General features: G+C 37.6%; 1 protein-coding gene across 1 annotated transcript in view; it reads right to left on the bottom strand.

The window, feature by feature from the left end:
* Positions 1-26,206, bottom strand: part of LOC131689640 (eukaryotic translation initiation factor 5B) — a 409,123-nt gene that overhangs the window by 267,526 nt on the left and 115,391 nt on the right. The window contains exon 5 of the mRNA XM_058974874.1: positions 978-1,054. Coding sequence (XP_058830857.1) covers positions 978-1,054 — 77 coding nt within the window. The remainder of the gene's footprint in view (positions 1-977; positions 1,055-26,206) is intronic.

Raw genomic sequence — 26,206 nt, 5'->3', positions numbered from 1 at the left:
ACAAAATAAAAAAGCCCAACTTTTGTTCTGAAACTTATCGGCAGAAGAAAGGCTGATCACACGCACTTCCTCCTCGATCCACTTTTCACAAGCCAGAGAGACGAACGATCTGGCGGTACACATGTGGCGAATGAGAAATGAGAATACTTGCAATAAGTGTGGTTCGAATCCCAACGAGTAGAGTGAAAAATCGTATTTGGAGTGTTTAATTTCCGCTATGCCATTGGTTCATTTTTTGGTCGGTTTCCCTGTTAGCAACCTTAGTAAATGGCTTTACGAAAAATTTAAAAACACAAAAATCATTAGGCAATAAGTAAGAGTTCAATGTGAAAGCCAATATATTGCATTAGTTGACAATATTTTTTGGGCATTTTCTCATATCTAAATATGATTTTCCTTATGGACTTTGCCCCATTAGGTAAATCATATTTGATACTTTTAAGACCAGAATTAGGTCATTTTCTTTAAGGCAAAAATCAAAGGCAAAAATTCGCCAATGCTATGCATAATACGAAATCACAATTTGTCTATTTTTTACAAACTGATCATTTTTATTTTTGTCGGTACATAGCGAGTTTTTCACCTCGAATTCTGCAATAAAAAGCTGTTCGATTTATTGAAATTCCTTTCATCTGAAGTACTCGATAAATCTTCAATTGAAATATCATATTAAAAACCCGAAAAAATATCGCGTTTAAAAAAACAAAAATATGTTTCTATTATTTTTCACTTATCAACACAAATTTTTCGAAGGAATTTAAAATTGCTGCAATTCATAATTTTCAAAGAGACAAGCTATTATTATATACAAGATATTTAATTTTATTTCTACCGTTTTTGGAGCTATCGTCAATCCGGCGCTAGCTTAGTCCTATCACTAAGCTAGTGTCGGATTCTGATGAGACGAAGCCGAAAAGCCAATTCCATAACTAATTTGAGCTTAGTATTTTTTTTCCTAATCTTCATACGATACTTACTGATTCTCGTGCTCCAGCATAGTTGAGGCCTTCATAACATCTCGTTTGACGACAGGACCGATTCGAATACCAGAGTACTGGAAATAGAAATAGAAAAACGAAACCTTATTTAGCATATTACTCTGGACAAACAGACACTGAAGTATGCGGAATTCTATGTTATTTTTATTTCAAAAATTCCGTTGGCAGGAAACGTTCGTCCCAACCAGCTCTCCAGCGAACGAGAGACCAGCGCAAAAAATATCCTTCCGAGCAAGTTTGCAAACATTCACCAGGGTATAATATATCGATAAATCAATAAAGCTAGTCTGGCGACAAAAATAAGCAAACCGGATCCGTTTCGGGCGCCCCCAGCAATCATGTGAGCAATAAAGCGGAAAAGGCTTGACAGCATTCCACCGCGCCGGTAGGTAGTCATACCGTCATTTAAAAGATTAGGAGATCAGGTTCGAGCGAGACAAACTAAGCATTATGTATAGGAATTTAAAAGCCACAATCGCGGACTAGCGGACAATCGGTGATGCATGCCGGTTCGATGCTGGCTCGGTCAATTCAAGAAACGCCACCACTAGGTTTGCGTGGGAATGATTAAAAGCTGTGCTGGTCAATAATGACAAACGGGTGACCGTCGAATTAAATGAAACGCGTCGATCAATGCGGACGGAGATCTGGCCGAGTGAGTGGATCGTTAAGAAGGAAAGATGGCTGGCAGGCGCCAACAATTTATACCGGTGTGATTTGCATAATATCTTGCCTCTGTAGCACACTGCTGCTCGGTGCTGGTGTGTTGGTGCAAATGTAAACCGAAAATATTGCAAATGTTGCTAAACCGCAGCGAATACTTATTCGGGTTTGGGAATTAGTTTGCGTTTTCTTTTGAGTGGTGCCATACTAATGGTCGGAATAATACTTAATGTTTTGTTTTGAAGAGACGATACTAATGAGTGTACTAGGGAACCCAAAATTTTGGAATTTTTCAATAATCCTGTTCATTGCGGAGCCACTTGGTATGCACATACTTAATATTGAATACTGTTTTCACAATTTTTACCGAGTTTTACAAAGCCGAGCAATCAGCAAAAAAAAGCTTTTACCGAAATCTCAGTACAAGTGACGTTTGGTTTTCTGAAACTCGGACAATATATCGCAGAAAGTCAGTAAATTATTGTTAAACCTGTTCACGCATCTATGAATGTCTGAGTTTTTCACGTAACGATATTAAGATCATGCACAAAATTACAGGTTTTCATGAGCTGGATCATGAATGCAAAAACGTATTTTAAGATTTTGGGATCTACTTCACGATCGCTGATCATGAACCAGTTCAAAAGGCATGAATGGGTTCATGAATTCTTAGTTTCATGAAATAGTTCATGTTAAAACTTCAAAACTGTTTAAGCTTTGTGATATAATTTAAAACCATGACCAAGATGTAATAAATCATGAATCAGTCACATCGTACAGTTGGTTCGTAAACAATGTAGATTTATGGATTTAATCACGATTCAACATTTTGTTTACAAGTAATATTCATAATTTACGGACAGAAAAAAGATTTGGTAATGGCATAGCGGAAACGGTTAATAAAATTCACAAAAAACCAACTCAGTATTAATGACACTTATTCACGGATCTGGGAACAACTTTTTTTTCGTGCGATGTCATCAACATAAATACAACAGGGGAAAAGCGAGTAATCGGAAACTGAGTGAGCTTATATCATAGTAGTTTCTAGTCTAGTCTAGATCCCGGAAAATTGCAGATTTTGATGATTTAAAATTATACGGCAATCAAATAATTCATTTAATGATAAATTTAAAATTTTAATTTTGAATCTTGAATGAGGAAGAAACGTGTACAACCGTACCGACCGTTTCAATTTGATGGAGGTTTGATAAATCGTTGGGAGTGACTTTGCTAAGCGGGTCAATGTCATTCCTTTGGTCCTAAGTTCCTGGGATGAAGCAGAGGTTATTGGCCCTGTTCTGGCTAATGATCCTAGGTTATAGCGCCTTTACACGTTCCATCGTCGAAATATTTGAGATCATAAATACTCGGCGTGGAACAGTTTCAGCGTCGGTGTATGTTAAATATTTCCGACAGCGGCTGCTCACATGCGTCTAACCGGAAGTAACCATCTTGAGTTTCAAAATGGCATCAATGATCCTTTTTTGGTCTCTACTGATCACCCCCTTTCAAAAAACAGCCATATTGATGATGATTTTCACTGTTTTGTGGTAACCGTATTGAAAATGACGTCAATCACCAATTTGCATCTTCTGCTGAAAACCCGCTTTGCAATGATACCATTACTGATTATGGTTTTCACTGTTTTGTGGTAATCGTAAGCCGCCATCTTGGTTTTCAATTGCATCAATAATCAATTTCGGTCTTCTACTAACTATACGGCCTTCAAATAACATCCATATTGATGATGGTTTTCACTCTTTTGCGGTTACTGGAAGCCGCCATCTTGGTTTTCAAATTGGCGTCAGAAATCAATTGCTGTTTTCTACTGACCACCCCCTTTCAAATTACACACATATTGATTATGATTTACACTGTATTGTGGTAACCGGAAGCTGACATTTTGGTTTTCGCAATGGCGCTAATCACCAATTTTCATCTTCCACTGACCACCCGCTTTTCAACGACACCATTATTGGTGATGGTTTTCACTGTCTGGTGGTAACCGTAAACCGCCATCTTCGTTTTCAAAATGGCGTCGATGACCAATTTCTGTCTTCTATTCACAAATCGGTTTCAAATAACATCCATATTGGTTTTCAATGTTTTGTGGTTACTGGAAGCTGGTTACACCCAAATCGATCGAAAATTGACGAAATGAGAGCATAACTAACAAAAAAATTCAGAAAAATTAAAACCTAGAACTGTAAAGGTTAATTCGTTAAAACCAAATGAGATACATTGTTAAGAGTCATCGAGAAATATGTTTTTTCTTTGATTAATTTTTTCAAAAATTTGGAGTATATTCTATTTTTACCATTTTTTTGCTAACCATTTTTTTGTTAAAGACCTATTGAGTTGATTTGTCAACTGTTGTTACGGCATTTAATTAGCAAGAGACTGGAAGGTGAAAGTATATTTTTCAATATTAAGAGCCATGGTACTTAAGAGAGAACAAGGAGTTGAAGGGTGAAAGTTTAGAAAAGGGTCATATAAACAAGCTTAGAGTTTACCGGCGACTTAACCCTTTGTCTGCTACCGTAGGAGTCAGGATCTTTTGAAATTAGAAATGCGAATCAGTAAAGTAGCTTGTTACTTCATGCTGTCGGAACCGACAAAAAGTTAAGTCACGGTAAACTTCCACACTAAGCATTTGCGACGTTGAAACTCATTGAAAGAGCTAGTTTATAGTCGATAAAATAAACAGGCAATTTGTGAGGGACCAAAATAAAACAAAAAACTCGTTCCTGTAGGATCGCCCTCAAAAACCATCTTCACCGGGTCGTCGTCCGACATTCTTACGACGTGTCCAGCCCACCGCAAACATCCTATTTTTGCGGTATGCGCAATGGATTGTTCTTCCAGCAGCTGATGCAACTCATAGTTCATTCGCCTGCGCCACGTTCCGTCTTCCATCTGCACGCCACCATAGATGGTACGCAACACCTTTCGTTCGAAAACTCCAAGGGCGCGTTGGTCCGCCACGAGCATAGTCCAGGTCTAGTGGCCGTAGAGGACCACCGGTCTAATCAGCGTCTTGTAGATAATCAACTTTGTGCGGCGGCGAATTTTGTTCGACCGAAGTCCAAAGTAGACACGATTTCCCGCCAAGCTCCATCTCTGAATTTCTCTGCTGGTATCATTGTCGGCGGTTACCGGTGAACCCAAATACACGAATTCATCGACCATCTTGATTTCGTCACCGTCAATCCGAACTCGGGATGGGAGGTTCACATTGTCGTCTCTAGAACCTCTTCCTCTCATGTATTTTGTCTTCGAAACGTTGATGGCAAATCCAATCCTGCTGGTTTCCGCCTTCAGTATGATGTACGTTTCCGACATCGCCTCAAAGTTCCGTGCCATTATGTCAATGTCGTCGGCGAAGCCAAGAAGCTGGACGGACTTCCTGAAGATCGTGCCACTCGTGTCTATCCCAGCTCTCCTTATTACACCTTCTAACGCAACGTTCAACAGCAGGCACGATAGACCATCACCTTGCCGTAACCCTCTTCGAGATTCAAAGGGACTCGAGAGTGTCGCTGATAGTCGAACAACGTACATCACCCATGAATCCCGCTTGGTAGTACCCCACGAACTCCCTTGCAAATGGTGACAATCGGCGGAAAAGAATTTGGGAGAGGACCTTGTAGGCGATGCTAAGTAGTGTGATCGCGCGGTAGTTGCAGCAATCCAACTTGTCAGCCTTTTTGTAGATTGAGCAAACACCCTCCATCCACTCCTCCGGAAGAATCTCCTCCTCCCAAATTTTGGCGATTACCCAGTGCAGCGCTCTAGCCAATGTTTCACCAACGTATTTTAATAGCCCGCTGGGTAGTTGATCTACACCGGCCACATTGTTGTTTTTCAGCCGACCGATCTCCTCCTTGACTTCTTGGAGAAGAGGGGCCGGCGTGCTCCAAGATCCGTTGCCATACCGCCTTCGTCCTCTGCTGCTTCACCTTGTGCTTGTCATAGTACTGCTTTCACCTCTCAATCACCTCACACTCGCTCGTAAAAAGGTTGCCGTCTAAGTCCCTGCACATATCGGCTTGCGGAACGTAGCCTTTGGGCGAACTGTTCAGCTTCTCGTAGAACTTCCGTGTCTAGTTTACGCGGTACAGTTGTTCCATTGCTTCGCGATGTCGTTCCTCCTGTTGGCGCTTCTTTTTCAGGAGGACCGAGGTTTGCCTGTTCCGTGCTTGTTTGTATCGCTCCACATTCTGTCTCGTTCCGTGCTGCATTCTTTTCCTATATTAACTGCTTACATTCGTCATCGAACCAGTCGTTTCTTCGATTCGGTATCGCTGTACCTAGTGCCGCTATAGCAGTACTTCCTATGGTGGAACAGATCTCCCTCCAGCCATCTTCAAAAGTAGCTGCGCCCAGCTGTTCTTCCGTGGGTAGTGTTGTTTCCAGCCGCTGTGCGTAGTCTTGGGCAACCCCGGCGTCCCGAAGTTGCGCGATGTTGGGCCTTGGCGTCCGACTACTACGAGTGTTGTACACCATCGAGAGTTTTGAGCGCATGCATACTGCAACTAGGTAATTGCCCGAATCTATATTCGCACTGCGGTAGGTACGAACCTTGGTGATATCAGAGAAGAAACGTCTGTCGATTAGAACGTGATCGATTTGGTTTTTAATGCGTTGGTCAGATGATCTCCAGGTGGCTTTGTGGATATCTTTTCGGGGGAAGAAGGTACTTCGGATTACCATGCCACGGAAGGCTGTGAAGTTCACGCATCGTTGGCCGTTGTCATTAGATACGGTGTGCAAGCTGTTTGGCCCGATTACCGGTCTAAACATTACCTTCCGTCCTACCTGAGCATTCATATCACCGATGACGATTTTCACGTCCCGTTGTGAAAAGTCGTCGTACACCTCCTCCAGCTTCGCATAGAACGCTTCCTGCTCGTCGTCGGGTCTCCCATTGTGTGGGCAGTGTACGTTGATGATGCTATAGTTGAAGAAACGGCCTTTGATCCTCAACTTAAACATCCTTGCGTTAATCAGAGTCCATCCAATCACGCGTTGACGCATCCTACCGAGCACGATAGGTGTGCATATTTTAGTGCTTACTGCGTTCTATTTATATTTTATGATGCTCATTGCTTTAATTTGATTTTGTGATCATTAAAACGAGAATCGAAAGTAACTGAGTCTAAATAAAAACGATAATTAACATTTGGATTGTCATAGCAAAACGAAAGTCGCATTCATAGAATCGAAACAAGAGGATTTGTCTTTATTGTTTTGTTTTATATGCATTTAGTAACGAAGTAAGCAGTAAAAATATGAAGGTGAAATCATTGAAATTCAGGGGTGGGCGTAGCGTAGTTGGTAAATCGATTGCCTTGTACGCAGCGCACCTGGGTTCGAGTCCCGACCCCGCACATAGGGATAGAAATTTTAGAAGTTTTTCTAACTCGAAGAGGCGAATGACCTTAAGGTTAAAACCTTTATAATCGAAATAAAAAAATCATTGAAATTCATCGTTCATCGAACAGATATGAGATTTTTTTACCCTGCTTGCAATACGCCAGACCTCTACCCAATCGAGGAACCAGTGGAGCCAATTAATACTGTTGAATGCGAGAAGCGATCTACAAACCGGCGTGAACATTGAGCAGCCACGTTGTACAGGATCTTTGATTTCTTTGATGAAAAATAATCGATTTACACGCATTAGCGTTCGACTAAATTTTGATCGTAACACTCTTTAAGTCAGAAATAGATATATGAAACGATTGTCGAAAGCAGCTCCCGTTACACAATATATTTTTAGAACGGCAAACATTTGAAGTGAATGTGCTAAAACTTATCGCTTTTAACTACAAACAAAACACTACCCGGAAGATCGACAGCTGGAAAGTACACCTCTTCGATGTCTTAATTGAATTATCATCGTTTCACTTGGCTACTAACTCTAAAAATGACTGGCGCCATTTATTGACACGAATCCTTCTGATGAGAAATTTAATATCTTCAAACTACAGGCAGTCGTCATGATTCATGTTCATTATACAAACTGAAGTACAAATAGTGACTATTATTCAAGAATTAAAAATATGTTCATTTTCTCACTCGTCCATGCTATATTTCTCCATAGTGGGAAACAATTATGGTAAAAACTATGTTTTCTCCATTATGGAGAAAATTGTTTCTTTGCGCGTGAAGAGCACAAAACCTATAACTTTATTAGTTATGGAATTTGCGTTTCGACTTCGTCTCATCAGAATCCGACACTAACTTAGTGACAGGACGAAGTTAGTGCGGGATTGACGCTGTTCCAAAATCGGAGACACAATTTCGTGCGGGACATCACGCTTGACTAGGGATTTGCTCAGGAACACAAATTGTATCTCCGTTTTATGGAACTAGCGTCAGTCCGGCGGCGTGGTCCTGTCACAAAGTTGGAATTGGATTCTGATGAGACGAAGTCGAAACGCAAATTCCATAGCTAATACACTCGTTCATGTTAAAGTGGTGATATTCAATCAATTTGTGTTATAAATTAAGTCGAATAATAAATAACGAGGAGATTTTTCTTGTTTAATTTTGATATTCTGCTCGAAATTGGCGATCATTCGAAGTAAGGGCATCTTCTAGGTCCTAAGTGCAAATGAGCGTTTCTCTCTATGTTTACTTTTCCTTCCGTTAATTGCTCGGCCGCATTTACGTTTGCTAGCTCCTTTACTCTTAGCAAGATATGCTAGTTGAAAACAATGTTTTCGTTGACTTAATAAATGCCCAAATTCTATCCCGTCGCCAAGAAAAAAAGGACCAACTAGGCCAAATTTCTGCAGTTCCAAATAACGAAGTGACATCATTCCCATCGACCGGTCTACCGACGCTTGGAGCCAAATTACAAATAATCTCTCCGCGGCTATGCGACACATTCTTTCTTTTGTCACCGGGTGCGATGATGATGGACGTGACCGGACCCAGCGTCCGGTTCTTCTCTGTATGGGACCAACAGTTGATCACCATTCATGTCTCTCCCGTCCGCGACACGTCGGTCTGGTGGCCGATCTCACAGCGGCGCATAATTCGCTGAATGTTACTTCCGTCCGGTTTGCTTGCTCGTACATATTGTTTACCGATCCGGTCCGTCCGTTGGACATGTCATACGCTGGTGCAGGGTGTCATGTTGGTGTTGGTGCCGGTGCTGCTGGTCGGTTGAAATAATTAGACCGCACACGCTCGCGGCATGCAATGTCCGGTCGGTGAGTGCCGGTTTCGGACCAACTTCCGATTAACTTGCTTTCATTCGAATGTTGCATTCATTCATTCAACTTTCAACTACATCACTCATTTGGGAAGGTATTTAGCATGGCGCACGGCTGTAACATATGCCTCACGATCAACTCTCGCCGCGCCGCGGTGGTGCAGGCTTTTTCCGAGAGGAGGGCCGTAACAGTTAACGGTTTCAGGGCGGTTATGTTGCTATTATTATGACGATTAATGAGAGCATAGCCGTGGGCTTTAGTGGGAAGAGGAGGCACCGTTCCAATTTCCTGTGACAATTCAAGTGGGGTCAGTAGATTAGAGGTAGATTGTTGTACGGTCCGGATTATTTACGGGTGCTTAACGAGCTGAAAGCAGCAGTTGGATATGATGCTGGCTGTGTCGTTACTTTGGAGCTGGAACCAATCCATATTCGGTGATGTGGATAGCTGTGGTTTTCTCCATGGTATGTCTAAGACCAATCCACTGCCATAAATTGTCTATTTTTTACATGAGGCAATCAAAACACTTTTTCGTTTTTTAGTGGTAAACCTTTAAGTAATTGACAGGGCCGTCGAAGGAGGAAGAGGGGCCCAAACTTTGAACAGAAGGAATGATTCTGACAAATAATGTTTCAATAGCAATTTATTTAATTTCCCATTAGAGTTTGAATATTGAAATGATTTAATTAGGATAGCTCCAAATTGCAGCATTTTTTTTTAAAATTTTTGTTTCGATTATAGAGGTTTTAACCTTAAGGTCATTCGCCTCTTCTGGTTAGAAAAATCTCATATGAAAAATTTCTAACCCTATGTGCGGGATCGGGACTCGAACCCAGGTGCGCTGCGTACAAGGCAATCAATTTACCAACTACTCCCACCCAAAATTGCAGCAAGTTGGAAAACAATTATATGCTTTTCTCAGTTAAAAGATCAAACCTTTCATGGTATAAACAATGTTGGTGATTTGGTGAAACATCATGATTTTTTTTTGATTTCGTAAGAATTTTGTAAATGGGATAAAAATATTTTTCTCTAAAAGCACGTATTATCGACTGTAGAAATAATGACGACGCGGTAAGTGATTCTATGGACAATAACAAAATAAAGGTGTTGCAACTGATAAGGCCAAGCTGAACTATAGTCAATGGTTCGTCCAGTCGAAAACAGAAATTACCATATATGAACCAATTTCTATCATAAATTACATCATAAAATTTATACTGCATGAAAGACTAATCAAAAGAAATATTTGAAAACTCAAAACCCTTTTTATCGTGTGGTGGGCAAATATACAAGATCATTTCTTGTAAATTGTGTATTGAAAGACTTAGATTCATTTTCTATTTTATATGTTACTATAATTATCTCATGGATTTTGACCGACTATTTAAAAAATTATTATATTTTTGAGTTCCAGGCTCTCGAAAAATTGATTTTGATTCGCATTTTACTAATAATTCGAAACTTTGCAATCTGTAGATGGTCAAGGCTCCGAAAATGGCAACCACAGGCGAAATTATTTTTTATCAAATTTTGCGTCAAACTGTTTGTCTTCCGTATGTATATAACCTTTAATATTAAAAAACATGAATGGTGATCCCAGAAAAAAATTTCATGTCTGTCATTTATGAAAGTTTGTTGATGCTACTTGCATGACCTGAAAATGATTAAAAGACCGTAAGGAGATAAAAAGGTGAACAAAATCCATATTTTCAACTTTTTGCTTGCAACCACATTTTTCTATCGTAGTCTAATTTATATTTGATGAAATTGCTTAATAAATTTTGATGAATATGGATTATTGCTTATTTTCAGTTGTGAAGTAATGGAAACCAAATAACTTGTAACGTGACAGATCAAAAATTCAAAAAAGTTTTGTGGACCACAACAGCAGCATGCATACAATGTCTAACCTGCATTTTTTCTTACTACTTTGAGTCTACTTTTTGAAACTGTATTGTGAAAACTTTAAAGTTTCATTAATTTTTAAGAAAACACAGTTTATCTTATGTAACGTGACAGATTTTTTCTGCTATAAAGCAATTCTTTCAAGTTTGATTCAATTGCGTCAATATTGATGACCATCTTTGATTTTGATGAAACCTTTCACGTTTCATGTATATGGGAGACTAAGTATTTTTCAATATTAAACAAACAATTTTTATTCAAGAGTAATATTTAAAAAGGGCGTATGAGATTTTGAATGCACTACTTTCAATATATATAGTTCGAAAATCGCCTTTTGTGCAGCAAAACTATATGATTGCGAGTTCTAGGGAATTAATTGTTCTCTGTGAATACTTTTTGGTGAAATTTTTCAAAAAGATGTTAAAAATTCAAATACATTGTTAAAAAAAAAAACAAAAAAAAACGAAAATGCAATTACAGAAAAACAATGTTTTTTTTGTTAACGAAAGCCTATAATCTGATGAAACTATAATTTCACTATTAGGAAGATATTAGTAAGAAAGCATTTTTAACTTCAAGTATTCTTCTAAATTTCTTAGTATTTGCCAGTCATAAATGTAATTTTCTTATACAATATTAATACTAAATATAATTTCGAAGCCAAATGCTCTTAAGAAAAAATTTCCGAAATATTTTGATTTTTTTTTCGGCAAAACTATCTAGTAATGAAAATACGCCCTTTTGATAAATTACTCACAAATGCCAAACGAAAAAAACATAACACGTTTAAAATTTAATTGCTAATAAAAAAACTTTAAAATATAATTACATCGTAGAGAAAGTAACAATAAAAAGTTTTAGCATATTTCAATAATTCTTTTAATTTTGAATTTTTATTTAATTTTTTTTAAATAATTTAGTTATAGAATGTATTTCAAAATGGGTTTTCAATTCAAAATGCTCACGAAAAATTATCCTTAAAAATGCAAATGTTTTCAAGTTATTTTGGATTTTTTTCGACATAATATGTTACTTCGTAAAATTACGACCTTTTCAAAAGTTTTTCACGTTTGTTCATCAAAAAAATATGTTTTTCAAAATAAACATGAAATTTCCCGTTAATACTCAGTTCCTAGATTAAGGATGATTTGTGTACGATTGATTTGATATCCTTGTTTCAATGAAAATGCAGAACTGTAACGTGACAGATTCTGGTTGTAACGTGACAGATCATTGAGAATACTGCATAAAATCGAAAACAAAGTTTTTCTTCAGGAAAACTATATTTCAAACTCTTCCTTGTTTTCTAAGCTTCAACTTAAAACTGTTTTCATGCAAATTTGGGGGCCAACGGAACAGAGTTTTGCTATTTAGTCGGGCAACCTCAAAACTAACTGCGAAAATTGTGTAACGTGACAGACGTATCAAAATGACAATAAAGTGAAAACGGCTCATGATAGAAAAAAACTTTCTGTAGAAAAAATGTGCGGCTTAGTGACCTTAACAATGTGCAGTTGTGATAGAATATGATTTTATTGTTTTTGATGACTTATCTTATGAAATATGCGTAAAAATGTAACGTGACAGACGGAAGCCTTGACCAGATGTGTTTTAAAAAACAATGGTTTATTTTTTGCTTAAGTTATGCGGTTAAAATAGTTAGTCTAATTGCAATTTCTTATCTTTTCAACGCCATATGTGACTCCTATTTCTACTTATTTTAATCCGTCGTAACCGTCAAATGAATCACGAAATTATCTATTGAAAAGAAGAAGACAACTCAGAAACCTTCGGTCGGAGTACTTATTGGTTAAATAGGATTCGAGAAACGCATTCTGAATAACTCAACAAAACATTACGCTATATTTCTCCTTAGGGTAAAAACTATTTTTTCTCCATTAAGGAGAAAATTGTTTAAAACCACCTGTGCACGTGAAGAGCACGAAACCTATAACTAAATTAGTTGCGGAATTTGCGTTTCGACTTCGTCTCATCAGAATTCGACACTAACTTAGTAACAGGGGCAGGGTATACAGCATAGTGCACATTGCATTGGCTTGTTAAGCTAAACCAAGTTTCTGTTTTGTTAATTCGCATCAGCTTAATAAGAATTTCCTTTCTTGTAGGACATCACGCAGGTCTAAGGGTTTGCTCAGAAACACAAATAGTGTTTTACGTTTTTTGGAGCTAGCGTCAATCCAACGCTAGCTTAGTCCTATCACTAAGTTAGTGTCGGATTCTGATGATACGATGTGGAAACACAAATTCCATTGCTAATTAAGAAAGAACATGACAATCCACGACGAAAACAATTGACAATAATTTCTCGTGTTCACTTAAAAATATTAATTAAATAGAATCCGAAAGTTTTTTTTTTCATCTTTAACTAACTTTCATGATTTAAATTAATTTTTTACATTTTTTAGCATTTCGTCGGACAAATTCTATATTCTTCATATATTCTAGAGTTTTTCATCATTCCAATTTTGTCTCTTCTTCTATTGTTCCATATTTTAATGTGTTGGTCAGCTATTTTCATCAGCGTTCCTTATCACCTATTTTATAAGGTGATTCATCAACAGTGCTATCTTTGAGAATGATCCTTGGTTAAGCAACTAATTATTCCGATCCTATTTTATTGCTAATAATTAAGTAGTTTTCATTTTGTTATATTCAGAATTTCAAATATTTTGTCGTATGTAATTTTAAATATTCTTTGATTTGATGACATTGTAAGGGAACACGTATCCGCCGGTTGATGCCAATCGAGCTGACATTTCTTTGGACTGATCAAACTAATTTCTTTGTTTGTTTAGTGTTTATTTGACCAACTAGGAAACTAATCCACTGGGCATTTTATGTGCGTGGAGAATACGCATAGTCTTGTCTGAGTGAAATTATGGCTGTTTAATCATGTATAAGCCAGTTACTAGTTCTAGTAATTAGTGTAAAAATTAGCGTCATCGGTTGAATATTCGACATACAAGGCTAGTAGTTTCCGGTATTGCGGTAGTGCTTATTTTATAGCGTTTAATATACGCTTTAGTTAGCTTAAAAACGCGCACAAATAACAAATCAATCGGCCCCTTATTCAATGGTTCGCGGAGAAAGAAATTTATAAATAATTTTCGTTTTATTTGCTCTAAAATACCAACGTTTATACACGATAAATAATATCTGTATTACGAAATCTTCAATTACATAGCTATTACGATATCTATTTCGACAAATATCTCGAGACGCTAAAGGTCATGGCTTTTCATGATATTGTACTGTTTTTGGAATGTCGTGTTTCGTGGGAATAAGAAAATCGTTTATATACCGTTTGATTAAATTAAACATAAGTATCACCCGAACTGTTGGCAAACCGGAGCTGAAATTGCTTTTTTTACAAACCGAGTATTTCTAAATTAATTCAACAAACGATAAATCTATCAATAATTCTCGGCAGCCGGCTGCCCAGAATAATGAACACTTGATAATACTTCTGCGAGTTATAGTGATCGTATCACTTATCAAAGTGAATCCAGATTTATGTAACTCTTTACCCCATCCAACTAACAAAAACTCCTTCCGGTGACAAACTTGGAGATGCAGATATATAGACGGTCTCCATAACAACGTTTGTTAAACTAACATTCCTTACTTTCCCGATGACGGTAAGGACGTGGCCGGCCCCGTTATTGGCATTTCAAAGTATAGAACTCTCGAAACGTGCACATTGAGAATGGATGCCTACTTCCAGGCCCCATTCGTTGATTCTCTGTACAATTTCGCTTGTTCTGGTCAACCACGGAGGAGCACCTACGAATTGTACGGTCATGATGCTCATGTTCTATTGTTTCATATTTTAATTTTCTGCATTTTTGTAGTTTCTTTTTTCCATTTCATCCAGGTTTTATAATCTTTCTATACTTTCCATGTATTGTTATACATTTTCTTTTATATATTTTACCACATACTTCCCTTTCTAAATTTTACCATTCCTGCAGTTTTTTAAAATTCGTTTAATTTTTATATATTCGTTCCATTTTTTTCGATTCAGTTAATCTTTTCGTGCTTTTTTTTTTTTTTTTAATTTTTGCGTTTCATCCATTGTTTTATTTGTTTATTTATCCTTCAATTCGATTGATTATATTGAATTTATTCCACTAAATTTTATTTTTTCATATTTTAGTATTTTCCCCATTCGCACTTTTTTCATATTTTCATTATTAGATCTATCTCGTTTTCTAATAAATAATCATTTTTTCAATTTTTTCATTTTAGTTTTTTTATTTTGTTGTTAATTTTCCTGTACTCAATTTATCAATTTGAAAATTTATGCTGATTTTTTTCTATATTCTTCAGTTTTTCTTTATTGTTGTGTTCCATTACCTTTAGCACTTTCTTTTTTGCCCACTTAAACAATTTTGAACTTTATGTTTTCATTTGAGCATCCCTCCCATTATTTGATTCTGATCTTTTAGTGTTTTGCTCCTGTTCTCTGTTTGCCATTTCATCTAATTTTAAGCTTTACTTTATATGAATTTATTTACCATTTAACCCATTTTTTATAGTTTTCCTTTATTTTTCTTTATTGCAATATTCCTAGTTTCACCATTTTGTCTAGCAATTCCATTTTTACCTCTTTAAACTATGTCGATTTTACATGTTTTCTACAAATTATTTCACTTTTGTCTGTATTTGTGCTATTGCCACTTGTTCCTGTTTTCTATTTTTTTCCTTCAATCTATCCCGTCCAATTGTTTCCATTTATTTCTGTTTCAATTACTTCATTGTACTTATTCAGTTCCAAATTAGTTCATTTAACTCTTAAATGCATACTGCTGCCATTTGACACCATACCGAATTTTGTGATATAAAACCACAACAAGAGGCATATATCCTATCTAACCCGAAAAACGAATACCAAGGAAAAATGAAATTTATGCACTCAAGGGTTAAAAAATTGTCAATTTTGTATTTTTCAAAGATTTTTTATTTTAATTTTTATTATTCAACAGTCGTTCTTCATCATTTCTTCTAGTTTGAAATATTTTCAGCATTTTTCCTGTTTTCATTCTTTTGATCTTTTTTATTTTTTTGAAATTATTTATATTTTAAACAGTTTGTTATTATTACATCTAACTCAGTGGATCCATTTTTTTCATTTCTGTATTTATTTACATTTTTTTGTAATGTTCATTTTTCTTCCTTTTGTCGTTCACTCGATTTTCATTATTTATCTATATATTTCTATTTCCTCCATTTTAGTCTAATTTTTTTTATTTCATTTGTCTAATTTGATTGTTTCATTTATTCAATCTGTTTTATCCAAATTTTTTACGACCTTTATAATTTCAATTTTTCTATTGTTTTCTATTTTCTTCATTTTGGATATTTGTAAGTTTTTGAATATTTGTATGTTATTAATGTTTTTCCATTATTTAAAATGTCTTTTGCTTTTCTATCTTTAAATTCTACCTCCATTGAACGGACGGCGCCGGTGGTTGAGTGGTAAGCGTGACCGCCACTCATTCCAGTTGGCCTGGGTTCAAGGTGAAAAAATCTGCGGTCGCGTCTTCCTTCGGAAGGGAAGTAAAGCCGTTGGTCCCCGGTCCACGAAAAAATTGGTGGATCGATATCTAGTCCAGGTAGTGGAATCACCTCTCTGGCGTCGGTAAAGAAGAAGTATATCCAACTTCTATACTCTACTAACATAAATATCCTCCTCCCGTGATACTTGTGGAGTGTGCAGGAGTATATACGGCCTCTAGCAAAAACAATCGGACTAACAATTCCTTCCGTTTTCTTCCGCGATCTACGTTCGGGCCTGGCCGGCGCCGGTATTGATCAGAAAAACTTTGAGATTACCAGGAGTTGCACATTGAAAGATGTTTCGCTAATCCTAAGCATAATTATCTACTGATTCCCTGTGCAACTTCAGCTAGTCCCGATCGATAACGGAGTAGCAGCCAGGGGTGGTCGCACAAGCTCAAGCTCAAGCTTAAATACTACCTCCATTGAATATTCCTTTTGCCTTTTTTTAAATTTAATGCGTTTCTATTTTACTACTGCAATTTGCATAAGTTTGTAATTGTGAGTTTTTTAATAAGGTCTTTTTTCGGGAGTTGTCCTACTGGAGCTGTAGAGCTAGGTTCTCGGAAGGGCTCCCCGTCAGAATCACATACTACAATTTACAGACAAGACAGGCAATGGCGCACAATAAAACACTTCTTAAGGCCAATTGTAGCGGGCCGTGATTCTGAATGTGATATTCATTGTACGGTTCAGGTATGTGGCGACGTAGGGACTTCGCGATCGCGTGTATCATCGCGACGGCTTCGAGCGTTTGTACGTTAACGTGTTCGATCTGCGTGTGCGTTTGTATGTCGCGTGTGCTAACGTGTATGTAGCTTCACGTGTATAAATTCTAGTTTATACCCGTGTGCCTTTCGCATATTCACGTGTGTTCCTGGATAATTGTGCGCGAACCGTGAATCTAATACTTTATTTTTGGTGTACGGCTAGAAAATGAGATCTTCCATATCATCAAAGTTCCCGGTCATGTCGCCATGAGTTGGTCATGCCTTGTTGTCTTGTGGGTATGAGCTTTATTTTTTGATTAATCCAACTAAATGTATGAACCTAAGTTATTTAGACAGAGGGTAATGGTTTCCGGTTAGTTTTCGGTGTACAATTCACATTCTGACAGGGAGTAAGTTACCCCATATCACTAGAGTCCCCGGTCATATCGCCATGTGTTGTCCAGTGGATATGAGAGCTTTGTTTTTTAATTGGTACAATTGAAAGCATGGAGCTAATCTGCCGATATCAAGGATAGAAACTTCCGGAATTGACCGATTCATGATTGTGCGAGCGCAAGAGTTTTTAGGCTCACGCTTGAGACCGCGTTTAAAACTTTGTAGGAGCTGAGATATTCACTTTATCACCAGGATGTTATCATGTTTACGATATCGCGGGTGTAGGTGTCGTGGATGGTCGCGAAGGGATCGAGCATTTGTATATTAATATGTTTGTTACGTGTATGTGACTTCGCGTGTATTATTTCGATTTTAGAATCATGTAGCGTGTATTTTTGATGATCGCGCGCGGACCGTGAATCTGATGCTTAATTTTTGATGTATGGTGTAGATGGTAGAAGAGAGTGCGTTTCCCCATATCACTAGAGTTTCAGGTCATGTCACCATGGAACGTGTTGTTTAGTGAATATGAGCGTTACTTTTTTGATTAGTTCAACTGAAGGCCAGACTGCTAGGACCGAGGTAAGGCTTCCGGACGTAACCGTTTCATGATTGCGCGAGTGGTGGCTTAATGTTTGACGTTTACTTAACTACCGGGGTGTTTTCATGTTGGCGAAATCGCGGACGTAAGAATGAGTGGATTATTGCAATTGCATGGTCGCGTTTGTGGCCAGGTTTGTGTTATCGCAAAGGCCATGAGCGTTTGTACCTATATGAGTATAGATAGCGTGTAGCAGAGATATACTAATAAAAGAAATCATAACATGTCGAATAAAGAAGAAAAGATTCAAAGAGCTTGGTTAGAAGTGTTTAAATTGACCGATACTATTTTGGTATACATCACATTTTGATCATAGACTGCACCGATAGATGAGTGGACTGTCACTTAGCCTAGTGGGTTCAATCGCAGCCAAGGTCGGTGAGGTTTTCTGAGATGAAAACTCTGTGTCACGTCTTCCTTCGCAAGGGAATCGGTGATAAACACTCAGTGCGGACAAAGACCGACGGAAATTAAACAATTTGCAGCACTCGGTGTATTCTACACAAAAGTTTATATGAACTATACTTAAGAGCAGAGAACTAACTATCACTTCAATAGATTTCGAGCTTAACCTATCTATGTTCGAAAAATCTACGATGATGGAGGGAGCCCTTATGATGGACTCCCGGGCCCACAATTTCTCTCTACAGCCTTGGTAATTGAGAACTAGATTAATTATTGTCTCAAACCAGCAATTTGGAATCAATATTAATAACAAGTTAATGGAAAGTCAAGCTATCAATAACTCAAACCTAGCACCAAGTTACTGCGGAATACCGTTGGTCAAAACCGAACGTAGGCAGGAAGCATCATTAAAAACATAAATTTAAGTTCGCTAAAAATGCACATCAGAATCGATTACCCGAATGGATTACTAATTTTAATATGTTTACAAAATACCCGACCCAGCCGTGACCGCTTTATGGGAGAGCACCGGAAATTGTCCCCACGGTTTCGCGATGCCTTCACACGCAAAAAAATGCCTACGATGGAGCATCCAATTATTGAAAAATTAGCCCCGGGTAACGCAATCGCAACACACCTCGGCGGAGCCGTGGGATGGTAGGAAATGGACCTCCACAAGTAGAGTTGACCGTAGTGCTGAGCAGTAGCAAGCAAGCGCAGCAGCCAAGATTTTTGCCCAGATCGCCGATGCACCTGTCACAGGTTGCTGTAAAGGGGTGAGCAGAAGCAAGGGGTCTTATTTCGATTGACCGACCGAAAGACATAAACGGCCATCAGCAGCAGCAACAACAACAACAACAAAAATGATGAATGGAGAGAAAATTAAAGCTTGTAGTTCAACCGTTTTGCGAATGGCTGATGGTGATGGTCAATGAAAATGACCACCTTCAGACCGAGGCATTATTACCGTGTCCCACCACGAATTCGTTGTTGGTCGATAGTGTGAACTACAGCGGATGAACAGGTCTTAGTGGTTTGGGTATTTCGAAGATAACCGATGGTGTTTCTTAGTTTAGGCCAGTCTTATTATAAAGGAGCAATGGGAAAATTTGATTGAAGATTGGACCACCGTAAACAGCAGGTCGTATAATGTTAAAAGATTTTTTGTTCGCCGAAATAGCTGAACAAATTTATTAACAACAGTATTACTGCAATTTTCTTCGGCTAATTTTTTTGATCCATTGAAAAAAATGACGACGCCGAGACACACTGAAATCCCACTCGAAAAATTATGAATGGATGCAACTTCTTTTTCTACTTGACTACTTCGTATTCTTTTTCCCCCACGATGCGCGTTTTCTTTTTTTTTTGCGTACACAATTGCGTTTTCTTTCGCTGCCGCTTCATTTAATGAATAATGAATGAACGAGTCGGTGGAACCGGTTTGCACCATTAACTTTAGACTATACGCACTCAGCAGAATATCAACCGGGTTTCGCGACTGCAGTGGCTAGCGCGGTGATGAAGAGTTGTGTTTTTTTATGCTCACATTCAGAAATGACCCCTTCCCAACGATAAGGTAGGTTCGTACCGCTCGTGTAATCAGTAAATACGACGATTTGTTTTGAAACACGCCGAGCAAACACTAGATAGACTACATTTAACGACGTTTTTGCTGCTGATTATGAAATTTTAATAGGCAAGTCTTTCATCGTAATGTAATTATAACATAATCGTATGATACGGTTTGTTAACTATTTTTCGGTTTTTGTCACAGTTTAGTTTATACTTTTTATAATCAATTTTTACATTTCTATTCTACTCATCATTTTTGTGTTACATGTCTTCATGAAATTAAATCAATTTTGAAAATTATTCATTTATTTTGCTAGCATCGTTAACCCTCCGGTGGTCGCGTAAATGGCTCACTGAACTAACAGCCGCTAGTGTTCAAAAACGGTCTCGCTGGATATCCAGAACGAGGTGCACTCAGTGCACTAGTGCGAGTGTTGGAAGCTTAAAACCCGTGATGTTTGCGAAGAGACTTTCCCAACCAGTTCGCTCGGAGAATCACAGAACAGTTCTTCTCAAGGCAGGCGGAGCACGTGGGTAGTATGCGTAGTACTACACACCAGGAATGCCACATTGCAATCTGTGTTTCGGTCAAAAAAATCTTTTTACAATCTGTGATGACTAAAATGGAAAAAAATCTGTGGAAATCTGTGATAAATTTCCAAAAAAATTGTGAAAAATCACAGTAATTCCAAAAATCTGCGAAATTTTCATCAAAATGCCAAAAATCTGACATTATAGAAAAATCTGTGGATATGGTAACCTTGCTACCCACTCGAAATTTATCGAGGGGGGTATTACCCACTCGAATGTTTGGAACAAACTTGAGATTAGGGTTGTAGTACCGGTAATACCAGTACCGAAAATCTCGGGAATACCGACCTATTATTGATACCGTAATACCGGTACTGAACAAATGCCAGTACCGGTATTTTCGGTACCATACAATTTTTTTTATGAAAAATGTGTAGACTCTATAGCAGGACCCGTTTTCAAATATCGGTCTGCAAGGTGATTTTTAACCCTTAAATGCGCAATGTTGTTTTAAAACAACATTTCGAAAACCATCTCAAAATTATCATAGCAATGTACTAAAGCTGTGAGACAATTTTCAGAAAATTTGAAAAAAATCGGTTCGCGCCTTTAAGGGTCAATTATAATAAATTATCTTCTAGATAAATCGTTCAGCTTACGCCCCTGTGGGGAAATAAGGTAGGGCCATCATCATCATAATTCTAGAAGTTAAATATTACCAACTTCCGTTGTACTGTACGATACGTTTAAATTTCTGCACTATTTGGTCGCAACATCTTTTACTAAATTTCAAAAAATTCAGATCTAGCATAAGAGTAAAATTTTTAAAGTTTTGAATTTTTTATTATTGATATTCTGTTTGGTTCCAATTATTCACTGGGTGCCGCGTAATAAGGCCGTGGCCTAGGTCATGCCTGCAGTGAAGCCAATTTTCATCAAAATTAACGCTCATCACCCAATCAAACCTGATAGTAATCCATGGTTTCGATGCACGAATATGTGTACAGACGAAAACCTTCCATGGTAACCTATTTTCAAGTTGCAAACAAATCAGTATCGATGAAATGCGTAACCAAGTTCGCTTGTTTGCATTCCCTTCATTCTTTCATTCCGCGTGATCATTTTTCAATCTGAGTATGCTTCACTATGTTCAAATCTTATCCATTCAGAAGTGAGGCACGAGATCCAGAATATTTTTCGAATTCAATCGAAGTGATTGAGACAGTTTTGACGCTCTTATACATAAGAAGGGCATTTGAAACCTATAGTTACGAGCCTTTATGGTACTAGAACCTCGGATAGTACTATTGATGCCAAAATATCTTCATTTTCATACCCAAAAAAAATGCAACGAATGCTATTGATTCATTCATCAAGCATCGAAAGTTATCGATTGCGATGAGAAAATATCCATATTGGACCGATTCTCACTCAATGCTGAGTTGCCTCTGACAACAGGTAGTACAGCATTTATTGACGAATGAAAAGTTCTATTTGGCGCGTTATGTATTTGGATTTTATCGCCTACTACAAATAGGATGACCTGATAAGCAAGGACAATTGGTTCAGTATACAACATTCAACGTTGATATGCATCATTTTAGATCAACAATATTTTCATCAATCACCACCACTGCATGCCTGTATTTGGTTTGCGCTTAAACCTTTATCTGTAAAAGAACGAACAGTGATTTAGTGGATTTTTATTCCGATGCGAATTTATTTACTTTAAGATTCAAATTCCTTGAAAATATGGGATAATAATTAGGATTTATTTGAAATTATTTTTTATATTAACACTAAGCTAATGACACGAATGCGCAGAAAACAATGAAATTCTCGTGTTTGAGCGCAACAAAAACTCGAATCGAGTGCCCCTATTCTTGGGCTACCATTTCACCCAATGCGTGGAACAAAGATGGCAGATGCGTCTCTAGCCAACAGCTTCAAATGGGTAGGGTGATATTGGAAACATGCGGCGAAATTCGGCTCATCACCCTACTAAGGGGAACACAATTTGACACATCTACATCTTAAAACAAAGAGTTCAGATCAATATATAAAAAATAATAATGAAATTTTATTCAGGTTAAATGATGCAGTTAGAAATACTTTTTAAAATTAGATATACAATTTGTAATTATTAAACAAGAACTATTATTTGATTAAAAATTGAAACAAGGAGAAACACTAGTAGACTTTATATAAGGAAAGTAAAAGACAAGAGAGATTGATTCCAACATCCAACGACCAGACATGTTCAATGTCGCAATAATCGTCACCACAAGCACAAAGATCGCTATCCACAACTCCAATACACCGAAGATGTGTTTTCAACCTATTATGATTGGCCAAGACCCGATATATCCCCCGAAAGAAGTCACGACCTTCAACCCTTTAACCAAGGTTTGTTGATACCTTCCGCCTTCTCATTACCCGGAATGGAGCAATGTGAAAGAACTCAAACTATGATAATCTGGTATGATTTTTCAGATAAAGCTTTCCCCAGTAAATACAAGAAGTGCTTTCCATGCTCCACCGAACAGAGAGCCTCCTTGGAAATGTAACGATGGGGGCATGGTCGTTGATAGGTATTTAAAAAACCATTCGTTTTGTGGGGAGAATGTTTGCAGCGCAGCTTCTTTTATGATAGCCCTTACCACTACTGTCATAATAATTAGCATAGAAGCGATGCATAACTGTCATCATCTGACGAGCGTTACGGTGAAATGAACACTACAATACTTAGCGCGAGAATCTTTGCTGTCAGATAACTTTATGTGTTTAAAGAGCAATCATTACGATGCAGTATTATCGTACCATCGCGAAACGTCTATTGTTTGAATGTGAAGCTACATGTTGTCGCCAAGTCGTGGTTCCGTGTATCCCTTTCAAAGATTGAAACGTGTACGCAACATAGGGACTAGCACCCAGACGAAACATTGTTTCTCTCGTTAATCTGTCGACGAACCGGTGCCAATAACCGCGTTTTTCAGCTCTCATTAAATTTTTCATTTACGTTCCTAACGTTGCGTATATTCGGGGAAAAAATCGGGCGATCTGACGCTCAAACAGTCCTTACAGGACCTTTTCGCGTACAATTCTGGGCATTCTCTGCCCACAGACCGTCCACGGTTGTTTGCGCTGGGAACTCTTTTCCTTTGACCTTTAATCGTAGTGTAGAGAATCAAGCCAGTCAAATCGTTATACGCTTCCACCGGAGAAATTTCTTATTTTCATTCGGTTGTTTCAGATATACTGAACGTGTAGCTCTTTAAATCGATGGATACACCAACTGTAGCGACGTTGGGTACAATGCTAAATCTAACGTGCTTGGCCGCGCAGGTGAAGTAAGCATTCATTTCATTTCCACCGTATTCAAGATGGCCATATTGAAATTGTCGCGAATATTATGCAGTCAGATAGAATAGTTTTTATCGTGAAGACAACCCCACGCAGGCGAAAACTTCAATACCTGGTTCCGAGCAGAGGCTAATCCGATTGAAATGATAGCAAAAACGCTCCTCCATTGTGTTTTCTCGGCTCTGTCGAATACTGTTATAATTGTCGAAGATCTTCGTCTGAAGTTAACCAGGTTTTACGCAATGCAAATGCAGTATGTAAAAGCTAGGAAAATAATAGGACTGAAATATGGACCCATTTGAAGTTTTGGATGTCCCATGTAGACTTTCCGTGGCCTGGAGCCACTTACTTCAGTTTTGTAACAGCACCTGTCAAGGGACCCTCTCAGGCCTTCACGAGGAAGCTTAGAAGAAAAATCGTCATTTTTGAGCAAAATTGTTGTATATAAGTGGTTTTCGCAACTTTTTCACGCATTTGATTCAATAAAAAAAATTTATTAATATTCGTTTTGTGTGGAGTTTCACAACTAAAAAAATATTTTTTTTACCGCGATTAAGAGGTTCTATCAATAATATAAACACTTTTTGTACAAAATTTTTAAATGGACTTTATTCTCTAAGGTCCACAGAAAAACAAAAAAAAATATTTTAAAAATAATTGGGCTTTGAAAAAGGTGCGAAAACTACTTATATACGACAATTTTGCTCAAAAATGATCATTTTTCATAAATTGCATTTGCGGAACCTCTAAATGGTTTTTTAGAAACTTGATTTGTTCTACAAAAATGCTTAAAATATGCTTATCTTTCATTATATGGTTGGGCTTCATGACTTTTCGATTTTTTTTGGGACAGCCTACTGTGCACCCTTAAGTGCTAATATAGACGAATTTCGCGCTAAATCGTATTCAGAGTTGGCAGCACCCTCTCAGATTTTAATGAAACTTTCTGTACACGAACACTTTGTCACAAAAGGCCACTTTGCATACTTTGTTTTTTCCAAAAATGATTTAGACTGTTTTTTGAAAAGGGTCAAACTTTTTTACCAATTTTATTTAAATGTGTATAGTCTAAAAATGACAAATCCTACAAAAAATGTTGTAGGAGTAATTTTCACAAAATTAGTGAAATTTTTGAATAAAAATATTAAAAAAATTCTTCACCAACTCCTACACTGAAAAAAATCGATTTTAATAATTTAAAATCGATTTACAAAAAAAACCTCCTCCATGATTTGGAAGAAATTTTGTTCCAAGATAGGTAATTATGTTCCCTATCTACCGTCAATAATTCAAGTTGGGCACTTTCAAGGAAAAAAAAGTTATTTGAATAAAACTTTTCCTTATCCAAACTGATTTTTTTTCAGTGCATTTTTTATCGAAAACTGAACCAATGAAAGTCATAATTATTTCAGAATCCAATTTCCCAATTGCTAGTTGCCTAATACATGCAAAAAGTATCAGTAACGAATCTAGTATATCGACATATGCGAGATTTAACTAAATACCACTTGACCGTGTACGAAGAAGTATCTTGTCTATGTACCCATCCGGGAAGTAGAGATTGATGTTGTAGTCTTCAACATGGGCCTAAATTGCGAAGTATGTGGTTCGCTCCTTCAAGAACCCTTTGTTTCGGCCAGTGAAAATTCTGGTTCGCAAGCAATTGCGTACAGGAAAAATCAAGGAGTATATGAAAACAACTTATTTTCCATCAGCCTTATTTTGAACCTTTCGCCGAATCTGCTCTTTCAAACTTTGATATTTTGAACGAAGCTAGTCTACCTGTCGTTGCAAACAATTGGGCCTACAGCGACTTATTGTAGAAACAAGGCACGCTGTGAAAAATGCGGAGAGAATCATGGAAAGTTTTCCTACTGTGGAGAGATTCCGCATGATCTCTCGACATATTCCGCATATACATTATGTGGGGACAAAACGAAACATTTTTTTAAGGAACGCTCCGATAAGAAATGCAAAAAAAAAACTCTACGTCACCGACAACTACTAATTTCTACGTTTCCTTGTACACTAAAGAGCGAGAGTCTGACCATACTATTGTGGGAACATCTTCTAATGTGCCTATAAATTTCCGCAAGAGGAAAATCAGTTTTCGCTCCTAAACTTCCACGTAAAGGCTAGAGAGTGTTCCTTGAAGGGTACTGTTACAAAACCGAAGTAAGTGGTTCGTGGTCTCGGTAATTTCAGAAACTAGCAGGAATTTCCACATGAGACATCAAAAACCCCAAG

The sequence above is a fragment of the Topomyia yanbarensis genome, chromosome 3 (genome assembly GCF_030247195.1).
Source record: "Topomyia yanbarensis strain Yona2022 chromosome 3, ASM3024719v1, whole genome shotgun sequence".
Classification (NCBI taxonomy): Eukaryota; Metazoa; Arthropoda; class Insecta; order Diptera; family Culicidae; genus Topomyia; species Topomyia yanbarensis.
The sequence above is the reverse complement of the archived record's forward strand: the minus strand, read 5'-3'. Positions and strand labels throughout refer to the sequence as shown.